At 38.9% G+C, this 19,926-nt stretch overlaps 1 protein-coding gene across 2 annotated transcripts; it reads right to left on the reverse strand.

The window, feature by feature from the left end:
* Nucleotides 1–524: 524 nt before the first annotated feature.
* LOC110381152 (transient receptor potential channel pyrexia) lies at nucleotides 525–13,290 on the reverse strand. Of its 2 annotated transcripts, XM_021341373.3 has the most exons (11): nucleotides 13,059–13,290; nucleotides 12,482–12,569; nucleotides 11,905–12,084; nucleotides 9,966–10,183; nucleotides 9,432–9,610; nucleotides 8,205–8,386; nucleotides 7,497–7,719; nucleotides 7,030–7,185; nucleotides 2,268–3,383; nucleotides 1,794–2,048; nucleotides 525–1,597 (listed from the first exon to the last, which is right to left on the reverse strand). In XM_021341373.3, exons 1-11 carry the CDS (start codon nucleotides 13,102–13,104, stop codon nucleotides 815–817), a joined length of 3,426 nt encoding a protein of 1,141 aa, XP_021197048.3. In that variant the 5' UTR covers nucleotides 13,105–13,290; the 3' UTR covers nucleotides 525–814. The 2 variants fall into 2 exon arrangements, with proteins under 2 accessions (XP_021197048.3, XP_021197049.3); XM_021341374.3 differs by lacking the exons at nucleotides 11,905–12,084; nucleotides 12,482–12,569; nucleotides 13,059–13,290 and having other exon boundaries at nucleotides 9,432–9,602; nucleotides 9,966–10,150.
* Nucleotides 13,291–19,926: the final 6,636 nt, after the last annotated feature.

Consider the following 19,926-nt stretch of genomic DNA (forward strand, 5'->3'; position numbering starts at 1 on the left):
ACCCGCCTCTTATGAGTAAAATAAAAAACCGGCCAAGTGCGAGTCGGACTCGCGCACGGAGGGTTCCGTACCATTATTAATAAAACGGACAAAAAAATCACGTTTGTTGTATGGGAGCCCCCCAAAATATGTATTTAATTCTAGTCTTCAGTATTTGTTGTTATATCGGCAATGAAAAATACATCATCTGTGAAAATTTCAGTTCTCTAACTATTACGGTTCATGAGATACAGCCTGGTGACGGAAGGACGGATGGACGGACGGACAGAGAAGCGAAAACAATAGGGTCCCATTTTACCCTCGGAACCCTAAAAAAGTTAAGGTAAAAGAGTCTGTATATGATGTAACGAAGGCCAAGTTTCACTGGTTGTTAGTACCAGCCTAAGAGTAAATCATACTGAATCTTAGCAGAGTATTTAGTGTGGAACAAGACTATATTAATGTGAATTTATTTCTTGAGGCATTACGTTATAATATTACTTATGACTTGATGCGGTTTTCTCGGATTTCTCCTGTAAGTATATTTTCATGAAAAGTATCCCAGCTTTGGCAGAACTGCGAGGTCTTTAGGTACAAAAAAAAACATTAGGCAAAATTAAACAAACAAAAAATCTTTTCTTTTTCTTTTACTTTTCAAAAATATCGGCCGACTAAAAAAGTCTCAGTAGATTCTTCCGGTTAAAATAAAATGCAATGCAATTCACAACCGCGCGGTTCATCACATTTATGCGTTGAATTCGTTTTTCGTTTTGAATCAATGCTAGCTGCCGACTGCAACCGCCGACCGCACTTGCAGCGACTGCATGAAATCTGCTCACCGTCGCCGCCGTCTATGAGGGTCCTTAGTTTCGCGTGTGAATCGTGCTAACATTCTATTAAGTTCGTTTATTGAAGAATTCATTTGACTTATTGACGATTCAATCTTAACTATTTTATTCGTTATTTCTTTAAAATCTATATCAGCTTGTGACTTATTTTGCAACATCATGGTTTTAACCGTAACCATCTCATTATGTATTTCATCTAGCTTCTCTCTATAATTTTGTGATCCTACTTCGTCATCCGTTTGCTTATACCGACATTGCGCTTTCTCAAAAAGAGCCTCTCTTATATGTGATGGTAACATTTTGTAATTTCTAGATTTTGGTTCGTTGGGACGGATAACAAACATTTTTTGACATTTCTTACCTCGTAACACATTTTCCAGCCAATAAGGTAGAATACCCCTAAAACGATTGAAGTTGTAAAGGTTTTCTAGAATTCCTATTAATTCTACTTGTTTAGCCAGTCGTCTGACGTTGCCTATGACTTCTAAATTATAAAGATCATTTACGGCTACTCCTACCATTAGATTCATGAGAACAATAGCTGCAAACATGACAAACATAAGAAATATGACGCGCACTACGAGTATGGATTTCACGAACACTGCAGGATCACTTTCTTCAACTAAGTCTCCATAGTCGAACTCTGAGGTCATCATCACTATAGTCTTCACGAGGGCTGCCCAAGGCGACTCGAAGGGCGGCTGAGAGTGAAACTGTATCATAAAACTGAGAGAGAATCCGATCAACAGGAATGCAAACGTCAGAAGTATCTGAAAATAACGAAAACATTTATTGAACATAATAGACTAATGTTGCAAAAAAATTGTTATATGTACATTAAAAATATATAATATCATCATCATCTTCCGAGCGTTTTCCCAACTATGTTGGGGTCGGCTTCCAGTCTAACCGGATGTAGCTGTGTGCCAGTGTTTTAAAGTGTGTGTAAGAAAATATATTGATTACCTTCAAAACGTTTGTGGAGACTTTTCCAAACATTAGGACATAGTATCCCCAGTTAGGGAACCTGGACAGTAGGAACATCATCTCCAGCCAGGACAGAAGTATCGCTCCCGTGGCCACGTGCCTCGGCCAGACTACCTCAGACAGGGTAAGCCGTGTAGTGAAAGGCAATATGGCAGCCAGGCAAACTGAGCTGAATTTTACCCAAGTCTCTAACTGACGAAAATATCCATTGCTCAGTTTCAAGTATAGAACTTCCTGGAACAAACATGACGGCATTAATAGTAAATCCGAGATGATCAAATATACAAATAGTTGTGACGTTTGTTAATGTTGATTGGAATAAGGTACTAGTCATTCTACTTTTAAATATTAATACCTCAGAAACGTACACAAAGCCACTTAAAAATTAACATGAAACATAGATCAAAACGAGCCTTGTGATAACCTCACGATGATAATGAAAAGTTTACTAACCTGACACACTATCAAAAATATCGTGATGTATAATACCACCACCCATAGAGTAGAATTGAGAACAAGCGGAGCAGTGTCCTTTATGTCTTTATAAAAAAATACAGAAAGAACAAATAAAGTTAACGATAAGACGAAGAAAGCGTAGAAACATATTACTGTATAGAAAAATGGCAAGAGGGCTTTCCACTTTAAGTACAGGAAACTTTCTAGTAATGGGTGAAGCAGCAGTCGACTCTGACCATACCGATCTCCTGTCTTAAGCAGTGCATCTATAACTTTAATCTGATCATTTTCATCAAGTTTAGGTAAAAATAACTGAAAATTAACTGTGACTTCACAATTTGGGTCTTGAAGATTTAAATCGTTTGTCGAAATATACGAATCGAAGATACTTTCCATGAATTCTGTGGGCTTTGGCAAGTTGTTCATAAGCATATCAAAAGCTGTGATTCTGCATTCGTTTGGACCATCTGTTCTTCGAGATAAGTCCGCCCCGCCTTCAAGAAGATGCTTGATCATATCTCTACTGCCATAGTGACAGGCTGCATGCAATGGAGTCCATTGCATATCATTTGTTATTTGATCGGTAAAGTCACTTTTAAAAGAGATAATTTTTGCTGTTTCCACATTGTTGTAAATTGCAGCTATGTGTAAAGGCATCGAGCCTTTATTTATACCGCAAGAAGTTCTAAGATGTCGATAATCATTTCTGGAAAAAAGTATACTGGCGCATTCCGGATGATTATTTTGCACGGCAAAATGAATAGGACTGTAACCTTTATCATCATCTTCTGTCAGTTCGTTAATCATTGTTCTAGCAATGGAATAATCGTGATCTAATAAGGCTGTGAGTACTTCCAGGTACCCTTTTTCGGCGGCTATATGAAACAGATTCATCTTATTTGAGAACGTTTTCATAATATTTGCTCCTTTCTCAAGAAGACACTTTACACATTCAAGATGACCATTCGACACTGCTTTGAACAAAGCGGTTTCTCCTTTTTTGTTACTCATGTCGATGACAATCTTATGTTTCTCTGTATTTAGGAGTTGATTCAGAATATTCACGTTGCCAATCGCGGCTGCAAAATGTATTGCCGTTTCTTGATTGTAATCCTGAAATAGTCAAGTTATAAAAAAAATTGCAACAAGTATTTCCTTGGGTCTACTTGATACCATACTTTGGTTTTCAAACTTAGGTTCTATTTCTGAATAAAGACATTTTCTATACTTTCTATTCTTATCTTTATCCGTGACGATCCCGGATCAGAATAGGACGTCCCCATCTCTCTCCCGCGGGTGTCGTAAGAGGCGACTAAAGGGAACTAAAGGCCAGTGCATAACATCTGTACTTTGGGCCACCCGCGCGGTAACGGGTAAATCACCACAATAGCATTCCCAAGGAGGGTTGGTGTCAGGCAGGCGGCCGACCATAAAACTTAAGCCGAAACTTTTGCAGTATGAGGAAAGTAAATAAAGTTACGAGCGATAGGGCTAGGGCGTACCCCACAGGCGACGCGCAGGAGCAGCACCCGGCTCCTGTGGGAAATGGACAAGGGTTGTCGCACCATAACGGGCGGGTGCGATGTAAGATGCGAGCTCGAAGTGTGAGAGAATTGAGATTGAGGTATGCGAGTTGGAATGTAGGAACGATGACTGGAAGAGGAAGAGAGCTAGCAGATGTTTTGAAAAGGCGACGAATAAATGTAGCGTGCCTGCAAGAGACAAAATGGAAGGGTGCAAGGGCTAGAGAGATAGGCGAAGGATATAAGTTTTTCTATTGTGGAAGTGACGGCAAGAGAAATGATGTGGGTATAGTTGTGGACAACAGGCTGAAAGAATGGTGGTAGATGTTAAAAGAATGAATGATAGACTAATAGCGGTTAAATTAATTGTGGACGGCAAGGCCATAAACGTGATAAGTGTTTATGCACCACAGTCAGGCTGCGAGGAGAGTGTAAAGGAGAAGTTCTGGGAGGACTTTGACTGCTTGATGATGAATGTACAGTACAGGATAGTGAGGAAGTCTATGTGGGTGGGGATTTTAATGGTCACATAGGAAGAGAGAGCGATGGATATGAGAGAGTGCATGGTGGTAGGGGTTTTGGAACCCGGAATGCAAGCGGCGAGACATTACTCCAAGCTGCCTGTGCCTTCGACCTGGCCATAACAAACACGTGGTTCAATAAACGAGAGGAGCATCTCGTGACATATAAGAGCGGCCACCACGCGACACAGATTACTTCCTGGTGAAGCGGAGTAGTCTATGCTGTGTCAAAAACTGCAAAGTGCTGCCAGGCGAAGCATTAGTCACTCAGCACCGACTTGTGATTCTGGATATCAAAGTAAATGTCTCGCCCAAAAGCAACAAAGATCGGCCTCCTCCAAGGATTAGGTGGCGTATGCTAGAGAAGGAATAATGTGCTGATGTATTTAGGAGTCAGGTTGTGGACAAAATGTCAGAAATGAAGGAGATGGAAGGTAGATGTATGAATGAATGTTGGAGTGAAATGGCATGCCATATAAGGGAAGTCGCAAAAGACGTGTGCGGAGACTCGAGAGGAAAAGGTCTGATAGAGATACATGGTGGTGGAATGATGAAGTACAAAAGGTTTTGAATGAAAAGAAAGTAGCATTCAAAGAATGGCAGAATGTTGAAATAGTGAATGCAAGTCTGAAGGATGACAGAAAGAGAATCTACATGGAATAGAAGAGAAAAGCAAAGAAGGCGGTAGCAGTTGCCAGAGCTAAGGCGCAGGAGAGGTTGTACAACTCCCTGGACAGTCCAAGAGGCCAAAAAGAGCTCTACCGAATTACGAAAGAGAGAGAGACGATCGAGGGACATAACCCACATAAAATGCATGAAAGATGAGTCTGACAAGATTTTATGTAAAGATGAGGAAATAAAAGAGAGATGGAAGGTTTATTTTGAAAAGCTTATTAATGAAGAGAATGTTTGGAATGGAATACTCCAAGAGGCACAAGTAAATAAGGGATTGGTAAGAGAAATTAGCATGGATGAGGTAGAAAGAGCACTTGGAAGTATGAAAAATGGAAAGGCCTTGGGCCCTGATGATATACCAGCTGAGGTGTGGAAGGTGTTAAAGAAGAACGGATGTATGTGGCTGACTTTATTCTTCAATAAATTGCTGCATGAAGAAGTCATCCCGCAAGAATGGTGCAGTAGTTCGCTAGTGCCCATCTTCAAGAATAAAGGGGATGTGCAAGATTGCGTCAACTATAGAGGAATAAAGCTCATGTCGCATACTATGAAGGTATGGGAGAAAGTGATAGAGAAAAGAGTGCGAGAAGAGAGTGAAATTACCCAAAACCAATTGGGTTTATGCCAGGTCGAGGGACAATGGACGCCATCTTCGCACTTCGCCAATTGTGCGAGAAGTACAGACGTGTGCACAGGAATCTGCACATGGTGTTCATTGACCTTGAGAAAGCGTATGATAGGGTGCCTCGGGAAGTGTTGTGGTGGGCTATGAAAGAGAAAGGTGTGCCTGGGAAGTATGTGGAGTTAGTTCGTGCGATATACAGGCAGTCCTGTACGTATGTCCGATCGTCGGCCGGCAATACTGACCAGTTCAGTGTGGCTGTGGGTCGGCTTTAAGTCCTTACCTCTTCCTGCTTATTATGGACGCCTTGACGGCGGACATACAGGAGGAGGCACCCTGGTGCATGCTGTGTGCCGACGACATTGTCCTGGTTAGTGAGGATGGACCTGAGATCCAGAGCAGATTGGGGAGTTGGCAACAGAGACTGGAGAATGTTGGCTTAAAAATCAGCAGAACCAAGACCGAATACATGTTCTGCGATTTCGGCGGTCTCTCCAGTTCTGAAGCCATAGCGCTTGATAACGCACTTCTTCCAGTCTGCTCCGATTTCCGGTATCTCGGTTCGCTTATTCAGGCCGATGGCGAAATAGATCGGACAGTTACGCACAGAATTAACGCAGGATGGATGAAATGGCGGCAGGTAACGGGAACAACTTGTGACCCTCGTATTCCCCTTAAACTTAAGGGAAAAATTTACAAGAGTATGGTCAGGCCTGCTGTCTTGTATGGATCAGAGTGCTGGCCCACAAAAGCGACAAATGAAAGACAATTGCATGCGGCAGAGAGAGAATGTTAAGAGTATGTGTAGTTACGCGAAGGATAGAGTGAATGAGTATATAAGAGGAAGTTTGAAAGTAGCGCCGGTATCAGAAAAACTGCGTGGAAACCGGCTGTCGTGGTATAGGCATGTGATGCGGAGGAATGAGAGTCATGTTGTGAGGAAGGTGATGAGTATGAACGTGGACGGATATAGTGGAAGAGGAAGACCAAAGAAACGATGGATGGATTGTGTGAAAGTAGATATGGTAAGAAAGAATGTTACTTGTGAGATGACGGCAGATAGAAGAGTATGGAAGAAGAAAACATGCTGCGCCGACCCCAAATAAAATTGGGATAAGGGCAGGAGGATGATGATGATTTATCAAATACAAAACATAGTTCTGCGTGAACTGCAAAGGTTTTCACCGACTTTCTTTAAAGCCGTTGGCAGGCAAATATGATTCAAGAACTGCATCTACGTTGACGATGTATGCACCTTCCACATTCTATTCGTCGATGACACGCGAAAGGGACAAGGATTTGGGACTAGTCGTCGTAGTAAACATTTTTTGCCTTGCCAAGACCTACGCGATGGTACCATAATCAACACTGTTGGTCAGGGTACCAAAACGTCCATCGTCCTTTTATAAGTTACATACCTGTGCAGTGATATCAGCTCCATTTTCTATTAGGATGCTCACACCAGGTTCCCAAGATTCCAATACAGCTTTATGAAGAACTGTTCGGTCGCGGCTGTCTCTAACATCTATCGGTCTTGGTTCATCCTTACCTGCTACTTTGTGAGATGCTAAAATCTTGAACATGACAAAGCATTTAAATTTTATATTTTGATCAATTAGTATACGAGTGTCATTTATGTAATTAAGTATCAAAAAGGCTTCTCATTCATGATGGGGTTTAGCTGCATTATGAAGACAGTCTTTGTGTTTAAAAGTCTGAGTAATATGAACTTATATAAATCCAGCTTCTGCCAGCGGTTTTCAATATATTACTGCTAAGTTTTGTAAAATCCGTTTGATAGTTTTTATATCCGTTTGATAGGCACAAACATCTATCAAAATGTAGATAATTAAAAGGCGTTATGTTCTCTTTCTATCATGATTACCTGCAAATGTTCCTTGAGCTTTTTTTCAACACACAAGTGCAAAGCAGTTTCGCCTTTGTAATCCCCTGTGTCTAAAGGTACTTTGGCATCTATGAGTATTGTCACAGCTTCCAAACTGCCCAATTCCACTGCTCTGTGGAGAGGAGTTCCGATCTTCTTCTTTTTCTCAGTTCTTAAATTCTCACGATCTTCTCTAATAAGTATTTTGATTACTTCTGTAAAACTACAATCCAGTTACGTTTATTAGTATGTATGTTAAAGGAAATTTATGGACAGTTTTTCTGTAGTGAGAGTTTACTGAGCAGGACTTAACTAGGACGGTAACTCATTAACGAACCTTTCAGAAACCGTTAACATTTTTGGTGTCCCTATACGCAGCAGTCACCGCAAGCAGAAAGCATTAGAATGTGATTTTTGCAGGAGGTTACAGAATGACTTTTAAAGTTGCTTATTTATTGGGGTGTCACGTTTATAATCTTCTACACCAAAGTGTTGTAATTATTAGGTATTTTTATTACTTTGCATCGCTTACCCGGACGATGTGACGGGCAGCATCTTGTAATAGAATTGTGATATTTCGCATAGAAAGCAATTATATTCAAAACGGGCGTGGTAGCCTAAATACTAATTAATAGTCCCAGAGAGCAGGTTTTCCCTTCCACGGTAGTGTTCTAAAAAGAGCTAACCGTAATATTAAGAAGGTCATACTTATGAACGTCAACGTGCTGATTGTAATAGATGGCTGCGCCGGCGACGTCGAAGGGAGTTCTGCCGCTGATGTCACGCGCGCTTGCGTCGGCGCCGGCCGCGAGCAGCTTGCGCACGCAGCGGGGCTGTGCGCTCGAGCTCGCCGCGTGCAGCGCCGTCCATCCGCCATACAGCCTAGGCAGCTGACAAAAGAATACGTTAAAGCCTTTTTATCGTCCCACTGCTGGCCACAGGCCTCCTCTCACACGGAGGAAGATTGAGCGTCAATCACCACGCCTGCTCAATGCATGTTGTTAATTTCAGTCCAGGTTTCCTCAAGATGTTTTCCTTCACCTTTTTATCTGCCATTGGTGTTCAAGATAAACTTAGAAAGTACATACAAACTTCGAAAAGTTACTTTGGTACTTGCCTGAACCTGGAATCGAAGCTACATGAGAGGTTGGTGCTTTACCCACTAGGCCACCACGGCTTATAATCGGCGACAGGAGAATCATCATCATCTCCCGAGCCTCTTCCCAACTTTGTTGGGATCAGCTTCCAGTCTTACCGGATTCAGCTGAGTACCAGTGTTTTTTTAGGAGAATACCATCTCTATTTTATTTAAATATTTAGATAAAACCTGATGCAATTACTTAGCAAAAGTTCACACATGTTTGGTACAAATCTTTTGATACCTATTACTTTTGCCCAGCGACTCGAGCGTTAGCCTAAACCACAAAAAAGTTTGGCGATGACTCTACTTCAGAGAATAAGAAAAACGAAGAACCAGTAGAAGTGTCATTTATCGCTTCTACTGTTTGAGAATATTGTTCTCATCAAGCTCAGTTAAATGAAAATGAAAGGAATTTTTGAAACGGTAATGATACCTGTGTTAACTGCTGCCGGGGCTGCGGGATTATTCGAAAGAGTTACCGCGGCCCTGGTACATAAAAGGCCTACGACGGAACACGACGGTTTTTAGCCAGTAAGAGTCTGACACTCCCTCGCCGCTGCTGTGCGCAACGCACAGCATTTATGCTGAGCGCTATCCCTTTTTCGCAAGGTGACGCAACTGCAGCATTTTTTTTCTTATGTTTGTTTTGTCAATAGTTTCATTTGTAGCGTTGCTTTTGCGTCCTTTTGTGAACATAAATTGTTTTTCTTTCTTTTCTTTCTGCTAACACACAGCGGGAGGGGTCATTTGACGACTTTTGACGTCATTAAAAAAAAAGACCGCTGTTAACTTACGCCATCTGAAAACTCTCTGCAGTTGTGGTATGTCCTGTTGTCCATCCACTGAGGATCTACGCAGTCGATCTTGAAAAGCCTTTGCTTCGTATTCAAGAATTCCTTTAAATTTAGTCGAAGATCCTCAGTTTCCTCCTGTCTGCTTCCATTGTCTCCTGGATCCAGTGTGTTCTGAAAATCTTTAATATTTGAATTTTTATTTACGTCTCTGAGTGTTTTTCTATATCATTCGTGACGCAACACATCTCCGAGGCATTAAGCCTCTCTCATGATCTTGTGTCACACATAATTATTTCATTTGAACGGCTTTCGAGGGTATGAAGAAACTTGGTTTTGGGCAATTTTACAACCGCCGCTAAGATACATTGTTTTTGTAAATAGACTATGGAGGTGGGATGACCTGAACGCCTCCAACCGTGGTTGATGGGAACTCTCGAATGATCGAGAGATGTGTTGACAAAATGGGGAGTTGCCCAGCAATGGGATTGTTCAGGCTTGGAAAGAAATCGTTTGAAAGTACAAAGACTTATGTACCTCTAGACATATCAAGTAAGAGTGCAATATGCCTGTCATTTCCTGCCCAAGCAGCGAAGTGCAGCGGAGTCAGTTTATACTCGTCCAGCCTGTACCTCTTTGCTCCAGCCTTGAGGAGAATGGAAAGAGCTTCGTCAGTCCTCAAGGCAGCCATGTGACATACTGATACTCCGTTAATACCACATGTCGCGTTAGGGTTAGCTCCAGCTTTGAGTAACCTGAAACATAATTTTGGCATGTTTTGACAGTGCAAGGTTAAGTAGTCTAAAGAGTAAGTACCCGCATACTACAGACTGGACAGTCGGCCGACAGTTAGCCCTATGGTTGGTAAAAAGTTTTTTTGAGAAAATTGAGATTCAATTCTACTTTTTAGTTGGTTTGATACCGGCCAAATACCTGATCTTTGTTATGTGCTTACAACCGTACATTTCCATATTTATTTATAAACCAAACAACTATCGGCCCACTAAAATTTTGCAATGTTCCACGGGTACTCTAAAACTTAGATGAATATTATTTATTATTTAACCCTAGATAGATAACCTACGTCGAAACGACGTAATCTATTTTGAAAAATCGTAATAACTCATTTGTTTTTTGCGTTATTATCCTGCCCGTTCCTGTCAACTCAGTCGGCCGTCGGAGCTTGTAGGACATGCCCATATCGCCCCGGTAAGTGCAATACTTTCCTCAATATTTACCTACCTTACGTCGAAGTGACGTATGGTTATCTTTAGTGTTAGTTTTTTTGTTTCTGGGAAAATGTGTTATTGTCTTTTTTTGAGAATAAATGTATATGTTTTTTATTCGTTTTTTTTTACTTGTTATAGGCCACAATAAAAATAACATTATGACGTCACGAAACCGTGCAGACGATGCAGCAACCTGTCGGTTGTTGCTTGAAACAAGCGGTATAGAGATTGAGGGGTCGGACAGTGAAACTGAAGACTGTTTATCAGGAGATGAAGTACAGAGTGATGCAGAAGACTTTGAAGACAGTGCACCAGTGAAGGTAAACACTGATGCTGAAGACATGTCTGAAAATAACCCTGAAATTTCTGAAAGTGCTTCGCTAACTATGCCGAGTTGTATTCTCATGCCATAGCGTCAAATTCTCAGTGGCAAAAGCGATCATCGTTGGACGGCGAGTAAGGCAGAACACGTGGCAGAGTATCTGCTGCTGATAATATGATTTGTAAGAAAGAAAAACCGCTGGGACGTAGAGATTTTATGAAGAAACTCAGTGGTAGCCTGATGACCCCATGGATGTAGACAAGGCGTAAAATGGTCACTTTGCCGATAAATATCAAAGAAATAAATAGTAGTATACTGCCAAAAAGACCAGCCAAACCTCCCAAACAACATGAAGGTATACCTGAGCTAAAAAAAAGGAAATATTGTGCCTTTTGTTCTTCAAAAAGTAGAAGGATGACAAAGACTATGTCCGACAGCTGCTAAAATCTCATTTGTGGAGAGCACCAAGTCTAGCGCCTGCCCTAAGTGTCTTGCATGCTAAAATGATTAAAAAATTTGATTTACTTTAATTTGTTATATTCTATAGATTAAAAAAAAATGATTTTTAAAAGTTTACACAAAAAGCTATAAGACTGATGGAAAGATTGCTAAACGTTTATGTTTCGAAAAGTAAGAATTATCTTGTTTTGTACTTAATTTTTTTTTCTAATAAAAATATAAATAAACTCTAATGTTTTTCATTTTATCAACATATAATTAAAGATATTAAAACATAGTAGTAGTAGTAGTAGTAGTAGACGTATGGTTATCTTTAGTGTACAGTGAAATATGGTTATCTATCTAGGGTTAAACATATATTTATTTATAGCATCGTGTGAAGGACTTTGTTGTCAATATAAGAATGGCATAGCACTTAATGTACAAAATAACACCACCAGATAATGTTAAAACCCTGAAACTGTACCTTTCAATGTCCTGTAGATCCCCACTTTTGGTAGCATTGAGCAGCAAAGAGTTCAAACGCGTGATCTTCTGGGTGTATGTAGGGACCGCGAGCGACGTGTCTCCGTCACTCGAAGACTCCTCCGACTCATTATACACCTCCCGAGTCGCTTTGTATAATATTTGACCAGATCGTTGTTCCCTAAAATCGTTATGATACAGAAATAAGCAAAAACGTCAAAGCAACCGATACCAGCAAGTTTTGGAAGAGACAACCATCTACAAGTCGTCTAGTCATCAACTGTAAGGTCTATCTACACGGTGCATGTAGCTGGAGCAAGTTAACATGCGCAAGTGGCAAGTGACAAGAGCACGCGGGTGGGTATATATTTTACTTTGGTACATGCGCGAGTCGCTGGAGCCGCACGTTTTTTAAAAGCATGTAACCTGCGCATGTGCCTCAACATGCGCGAGCCGCTTGCACCGTGTAGATGCACCCTAAAAGGCAGTTACTAATTAATTTTCAAACGATTTTTGGGCAAACGTGACCATAAAGTCATTGGTTGATGCTACATGGTTATATGTGCAGTTGTACATACACGTATACTTGCGTAGCTGAATGTGGATCACCACTGTCGGCAGCTGCCAGCAGAGCCCTGCCCGCTTCCACATCTTCCAAGCTGTGAGCTGATGAAAGACAACATCGAGGTTAGTAGGCTTTAAGTGGTAACGTATAATTGTATGCAACCAATCATTTTTTTTACAAATAAGGAATCTAAAAATACCGCAGTGTCAGACTAACTACTAACTAGGTACCCGTAAGCAGCCAGGACCTATCACTTTAAGATGCCCATAAAAGAACACATAATGACAAGTCAATCACCCATTTGAAGTATTGAAAATAAAAGTAGGTACAATTGACTTCAGGTCAGTGGTACCAGTTTTATAGGAAAATCGTACTTATTACTATTGAGTTAAGGTGCATGATAGTTACCACTGATGTGCAGTCTACCGTACGTTATCCAGCGATGCGGTTTCACAGACGAACAAAAACAGACACAGACACAACATCACACCATTCACGGATAACCTTATCTCTCGATTCTCTTTTACCTATCGACCCGTACAGCTCATACTGAGCCTCGTTAAACACCTAATAATTAAGTAAACCCTTACCTGCAACACTTGAATCGCTTTCACCACCAGTTTTTTCACTAGACATATTGTAGAAAGTACTTAAATGACATTAATATGCACTCACTACGAGTAATCGTCACACGTCTTCAAAATATATTTATTTTGTATTTTTCCTTAATTTGCAACCTTGAACCGGCGTCGCGAATACTTTCGTTTTAAAATAGATATGCGTCGTGCGCCGGCTAATGCAAGCGTGTGTCTCACACTATCACCAAAAAATAATGTATCTTTAGACATCTACATGCATGCAGGATGATTGATAAAAATACTCTAGCCTAGAGGTAGCCTAAAAAAAGTGCTCATTATTACCAGTAAATAAATAGTTCTTTTTATTGAAATGAACCAAGACAAAAGATTTTCAAAAACGAAAAACTAGTTTAGTGAGAGATACACACGCTACAGACTTAGTCGGCCGATAGTTTGTTTGGACTCGTAAATCAGTCTGAAGATGAATAGTAATAAGCACATAACAACGGTCAAGTATTTGACCAGTGTTAGACTGAATGAAAACTATGATTTTTTTTACTTACAAAAATTAGACTGTTTAGTCTGCCGTGTGTGAAGTTAATGAATAAATATGATCTTAAAAAAAACAGACTTTCATTTCATTTATGAAGAAATAAGAACGACTAAACAGATTTTTTAAGCTTCATTTTACTTCAACGTTAACCGAACCATTTTCAAGTTGTCAAATCGCCGATTTCGCTAGTTTAGTTAGTAAAATTACAAAAAAGCTAGCATCCCTTTCGAAGGACCCGGCCATAAGTTATGTAGTTCCTAATTTCAAAGCGATGACCGTTCCCTCGGGATCAATCCGTGCTAGATACAATAGCTTTGAGTCTGTCTGGTCTTGTAGAGGTAGCTTGTCAAGTTAACGTAGTCTGTAGTGCCTGTGTCCTACGTGTCATCGGGAGCTATATGATGCTATTGGATGCTACATTTTTTGACGACTGCCAATTTAGAGTAGTTTAATTTTGAAGAGAAAAGTAAAAATGCATGTAAATTATGCAGGTTTTAGTTGCGGTAAATGAATATCTATTTTAATTTTTTTAAACTATTAAAATTAATGAAACCTTAACAGAAACAGATATCTAAATGCCAAAAAAGTCTAAAATAAATAAATCCGAAGTATGTAGCATATCCAGAAGTAGTAAAAACAAAAAATTTAACCTATAAGTAGCACAGTTTCATTTGATACCAATATCATGGAGAAGATTTCAAACAGCCAGTCCGTCATCTTGGGGAGGCCGCCATATTGGATTTGTAATGACGTTTCTTAGCTAGTCATGTGTTGTCATCAGAACTCAGAGCGAGTGCAAAATTTCATCCTAATCGATGACCGGGATTAGGATTAAGATTCCAAGATTTTCTTACATACATAGTTACAAGTGAAGCTAATATAAGCATGTAAAAAAAATCTATAACACAGCGTAGCACCCACGTAGGACATACATATTTTCCAACAATACAAGTAGGTTTCCATTACCGATTCGGAACGTAAGCAAGTTTGCTTGCACTCACTGACAGATAGCCGACTGCATTTTATAGCAGCTGCACCGAGGACTGATTGAACCACCTCATCATTCGAAGAGTGGAAGACGGAAGTTCAATAGGAGTTGCATCCTATTGGAGACTAGATTCTGCAAATGGATTCAGAGATTTTTGCTTGAATTGAGTATTTTGGGGGCATTTCAGATTTTCGTTTGTTTCGTTTGATTTTCGTTTACTTCTGCGCAAAGGGCTTATTACACTTGACTAAATTCAGTGGCCTAATTAAATTTGTCTAATTAGGTTGCTAAATTATTTTATGAAAACTACCTTCCTAAATGCGATTACATTTGTCTGAATTTAGTCAAGTGTAATAACCCTTAACATTACTGCATAGAACTATGTAAAAGAAACCTTTTTAAATTTACATATAAACGAGCCAACACGACAAAATAACCACAGTTATTTTGTCCTAGACCTTATAGCAAGTGTCCAAGAGGCTCATGGAACAATTCATCGGTTCTATCTATCTGATCATGACACTGCAAATGTTAGAATTTCCAGGAAAATGCGATATCATTTCGAGTTTTTGGTATCTGAATAAACTTGATTTCAGCAAGGATAATATTGAAAAATTTCTTTACTGTATCTCACAACTATCATGGCAGGAAGTCTACTCCGAATCAGATGTAAATATATCATTTAATAAATTTCATGAAGACCTTTTATTGTACTATGAATTATGCTTTCCTTACTATAAATGTAAAATGACTTCTAATAGTAAATCTCCTTCATGGATCACTAAAGGACTGAGGAAATCTAGTGCAATAAAAAGACAATTAAGGTTTAAATAGTATAAGTATAAGAAACATGATATACTTAATCTATACAATACTTACGAAAAAGTGCTAAAGAAATGCATCACATGGTCAAAAAGAAATATAAATAGAAAACTACTTTATAGAGCTAAAAATAAAGGAAAGGCCACTTGGGATGTTATAAAAGATAAAAAGAATAGTATCAATTCGGTCAACAGTAGGTATAAAATCAATTCAAAAAGACAAAAACACTATTTACGATCCAACTCAAATAGCATCATTATTTAATGACTTCTTTATCAATGTAAGTATTGGGAATATTTAGCTAGAGAGCAATCTCATAAAATAACAATAGAACCTAATGATAAATCAATATTTTTAAAACCAACTTCAGAAACAGAAATAATAAATATTATTAAAGCGTTAAACAACACTAAAGCTGTAGGGTATGACAGTATTACTACAGAAATGATCAAAGCATGTGCTCCTATCATTGCTCCGGTCCTTGACCATATAATAACAAATTCTTTAGTTCAAGGAATATTCCCTGATAAACTAAAGCAATCCATTGTCAAGCCATTGTTTAAAAATAAATAGAAATAAACCTAATAACTATCGTCCGATTACTCTTGTGCCAATAATATCAACAATTTTAGAAAGAATTGTGTACAACATATTATTTGAATTCCTAAATAAGCATAATACTCGTATTATTAAGAAAGAACAGAATGGTTTTCAGCATAATAAATCAACTTCCCTAGCAACATTTTCCCTTATTAAAAATATAACTGAATACATTGATGAGAAAATTCCGGTAGTAGCTATATTTTTCGACATGAGTAAGGCTTTTGATTTTGTAGATCATGAGAACCTGCTCTACAAATGTGAAAAATATGGCATCAGAGGTGTAGCTCTAGACTGGATAAAAAGTTTTCTGTCCAATCGTAAACAATGTGTTGAAATTACTAGTTTAAATGATAGTCATGAAAGCACAAAAACGTCTCCCTTTCTATTAAAAAAATCGCCATATTGCATAAAATTCTTACAGTAAGTATTCATATAAAAATAACTCTTATGTCCATGCTATCCCGGTATTCTTACAAAATTCACTTTATTGAAATAACCGTGAGATACAACTTGCTTTCAGCTAATATAGTATGGAATTTGTTTATTTAACAAATGCCATCTCTGCTTTCTCGTCTCGGTTCTTGAGACTTTTTGATTTGGTATTTTCAACCTTATTGCTATAAATTGAAGATTGAAAACGTTTCAGAAATCGGTCTTGAGTGGTCCTGTGTTCTTTTTGCCAGCGACTTCTATAGCAAAATTATGTTATTCGGATAAAAAATATTATATTCTATTAATATTGCAAACGCGCGTAAGTTTGTATGTATCTATGAATGCTTCTTCCTATACCTACCACGTAAAAACTACTTTATTTATTGTGATAAAACTTGGCCATATCATTCGTTCATGTGCAGGAAATAGTTTCTTCGGGACACAGGTGAAACCGCGGGAGGAACTTAGTACAAACATAAGAGAATAATAGCCACAAAGAATCTCCATTTACGGAGTCGGTTAAAAAGGCCATAACGCTAACTTCAACGCGTTCGTGGTGCGAGTACCGACGTGTTGCTAACTATTATATAATCTGTGGTGTTGCCTGCACCTCGTGTTGGATGAGAACTTCTGGCCACAGGCAGTGGTGTTCCGTCGCTTCCGCGGACAAGTGCCATTGGACCGCACAGTGACATAGTGCATAGTGAAGTGTTACTAACATAGATTTAAGTTTTTATATACGAACAATTTTGTATAAAACATATGTATGTTAGTCTTTCCCCCACACTCAGGCACATTTAATGATTACTTAAGTCACTCCTACAGGTATCTGTGGAGATCTAAGGGCGAGGCCTATGTTCAGCAGTGGACGTCCCATGGCTGAGATTATGATGATGATGAAGTCACTCCTTAGTGACGGATTGTCATAGAAATCCTTCACCAAGGAATGGCTTAAGTACCCGTTAAATGTCTCTGAGTATGGTTTAAGGTCTAATGCAGCCTGAAAATAAAGTTATTTGATTTGAAAGGGCATACCTTTAAATTGTAGCCATTGGTTCTTGAACAAAGGGTAAGCAAATAGTTCAGGCCCCGCGGCTGGGACTGAACATTGCACTCACGGAGAAAGGAAAGATAGTGGAGATACCATAAGGAAGGTAGGTCAGGCGCATTCTTCTAGGTCAAATACGGTCTAACCTACAGACAGACTTTGTAAATTCCTGACGTTCAAAAAGTGCTGTTTTGTAGCCATGTTTTAATAAATGTTTTTTTTTATTTGATTTTTGACGCACGGTGGGCGTGATCAAAACGCTCAGTTACCAGTGGACTAGGTAACAGTTTATTTGTCACATCGAAGGTTTGTCAAAGATTTTAAGTTTAACAAAAAATGGGCGAATACCCATTTTAACACCCACGTAAAAATTGTTTCCAAAAAAGGCACACGACATTTTAGCGCGCAACTTTCTTAGAAGATTTTCCGTTATGGCATCTCTGTTCGTAATTTTATTGTCCATGGTTGCACTGCATCGTTGCATAGTGATTATTCCTGGTAGAATGTTGGCGCTGCGATTACACCCGGGTACTACCGTGCATCTGAATTAGTACCGGGTCAATGCTGCCTTTAGCTTCTATTGTGTGTGGTTTGCAAATACACGGAAATAAAATTAGAAATGTTAAACTTAATTTCGAGATCTAATTTATATTTGATGATGGACTTGATACTTTTGCAGCAAAAGTAGATATAGGCAGTATTAAGAAACCCACTCACAAAAAAAATATTTCTAATCAGAATCGGGTTGTTAGTCAACATCGGTAGAAGTACATCACAGGAAAATTAAATATCTAGGAATCTTTAAAATGACAGATTACTAACTCGAACTATAAAACGAAATATACTGAACCGAATTTGGCGTCGCTACTTCTAGTGGAGTACAAATGGGTGAGTTGAGTCCTGACGTCACAGGGTACATATCAATCACTTGTAGTATGTAATACTAAACATGTTGTAGGCTAATTATCTTACTGTCGGTCCCAATATTCTATCTATCTGTTGATTTCCTTACTAGAGATAGATATCAGCTCCTTACAAGTAATGTGAAATTCCTATCTGTACTAAGCAGGATTATAGATAGATCGAATATGGAATCGATGATCGAGAATGGCGTTAAGATTCTCTGAATTCAAGATACTGTTTTGGTATTTTTCTTGAAAGTATTTTACTATAATAGTTGACTAAAGATCTACTTATTAGGGGTTAAAGTATGAAATTGCCGTTTTATTCTAGTAGGTTTTTGAATTGCCATAGAGTCTTCATGGTTTGAGGTTTTCGAATGAAACTTTTTTCACGTGGTTTCTGTAATGTTCTTCTTTTTAAAAATGTGAAACATTTGATTATCGATGTTCAATTGTTTTTGTTATTCAACTTAAACAAGAAAGATGGACACTGCGAAAATTTGAGTAATTTTTGAATATGAATTCCGACGCGGAAGTAAACGGCAGAAACAGCCCGCAATATCAATGCTGCATTTGAAGAGGTGTCTGCTAATGAACGCACCGTGCGATTTTGGATTAAACGCTTTCGTGGTGGAAACTTCGACTTGAAGAACGAGCCATGAAAAAGACCGCCTGACAGGTGATTAACGAGAAATTAAGAGATACGGTGAACGCCGATCCTAGTCAAACTACCCAGATACCCAGCCGAAGACGAATAATGTTGAAAAAATTAGCAGTAAAACAGCCACGACTCATGAATCGACCTTCACCGTTATTGCTCCATGACAACGCGAGGCCTCATACAGCAAAAGAAACCGTTTTAACTCTTCAGGAACTGCAGTTGGAAACTATTCGTCTTCCTCCATATTCGCCAGACCTTGCTCTAACGGACGACCATTTTTTTTTGTGATTTGGACAATTATCTGCGTCACAAGAAGTTTCTTTCCAGGAGGCAGATCAAAATTCTTTCACACAGTTTGTGCAGTCTAGATCCTCAGAGTTCTATCGTAACGGCATAAATGACCTTCTTATTAGATGGCCGCAATGTATAGATAATAATGGCAACTATTTTGATTAAATAAGTTTGTTAAAAATTAAAAAAAATTACAATTTAGATTTTCAGTACAAATCGGCAATTTCATACTTTAACCCCTATTATTATAGAGTGTGCTATATGCCTAACCTATTTTTCCCAACTATGTTGGGGTCGGCTTCCAGTCTAACCGTATGCACCTGAGTACCAGTATTTTACACGGATTGACTATCATATACACATAGTGTATATTGTATTTTTATGTTATTTTAGACAAAGTCTCATATGTTACGGGGTTTTTACTACTTTTCTTTTTTTAGATTCAGTTTTTTCTTTGTGAAATAACGTCACATTAAATCACATAGGAAGATATGGAAGAAGATATATTGCGCCATCCATACTTGTATAAACCTTACTCAAAGAGGTTTAAACTACTACTTTGGGTGACCACAACAAAACA

The sequence above is a fragment of the Helicoverpa armigera genome, chromosome 25 (genome assembly GCF_030705265.1).
Source record: "Helicoverpa armigera isolate CAAS_96S chromosome 25, ASM3070526v1, whole genome shotgun sequence".
Taxonomy (NCBI): domain Eukaryota; kingdom Metazoa; phylum Arthropoda; class Insecta; order Lepidoptera; family Noctuidae; genus Helicoverpa; species Helicoverpa armigera.

What these genes read in the sequence shown, in the direction of transcription:
- LOC110381152 (XM_021341373.3), bottom strand. Translation starts at nt 13,104, where the DNA reads ATGTCTAGTGAAAAAACTGGTGGTGAAAGCGATTCAAGTGTTGCAG. An exon ending in AAGCGATTCAAGTGTTGCAG is followed by an intron (nt 12,570 to 13,058) that starts GTAAGGGTTTAC and finishes GTCTTTCATCAG; the next exon opens with CTCACAGCTTGGAAGATGTG. An exon ending in GCAGAGAGTTTTCAGATGGC is followed by an intron (nt 8,387 to 9,431) that starts GTAAGTTAACAG and finishes TTCTTTTGTCAG; the next exon opens with CTGCCTAGGCTGTATGGCGG.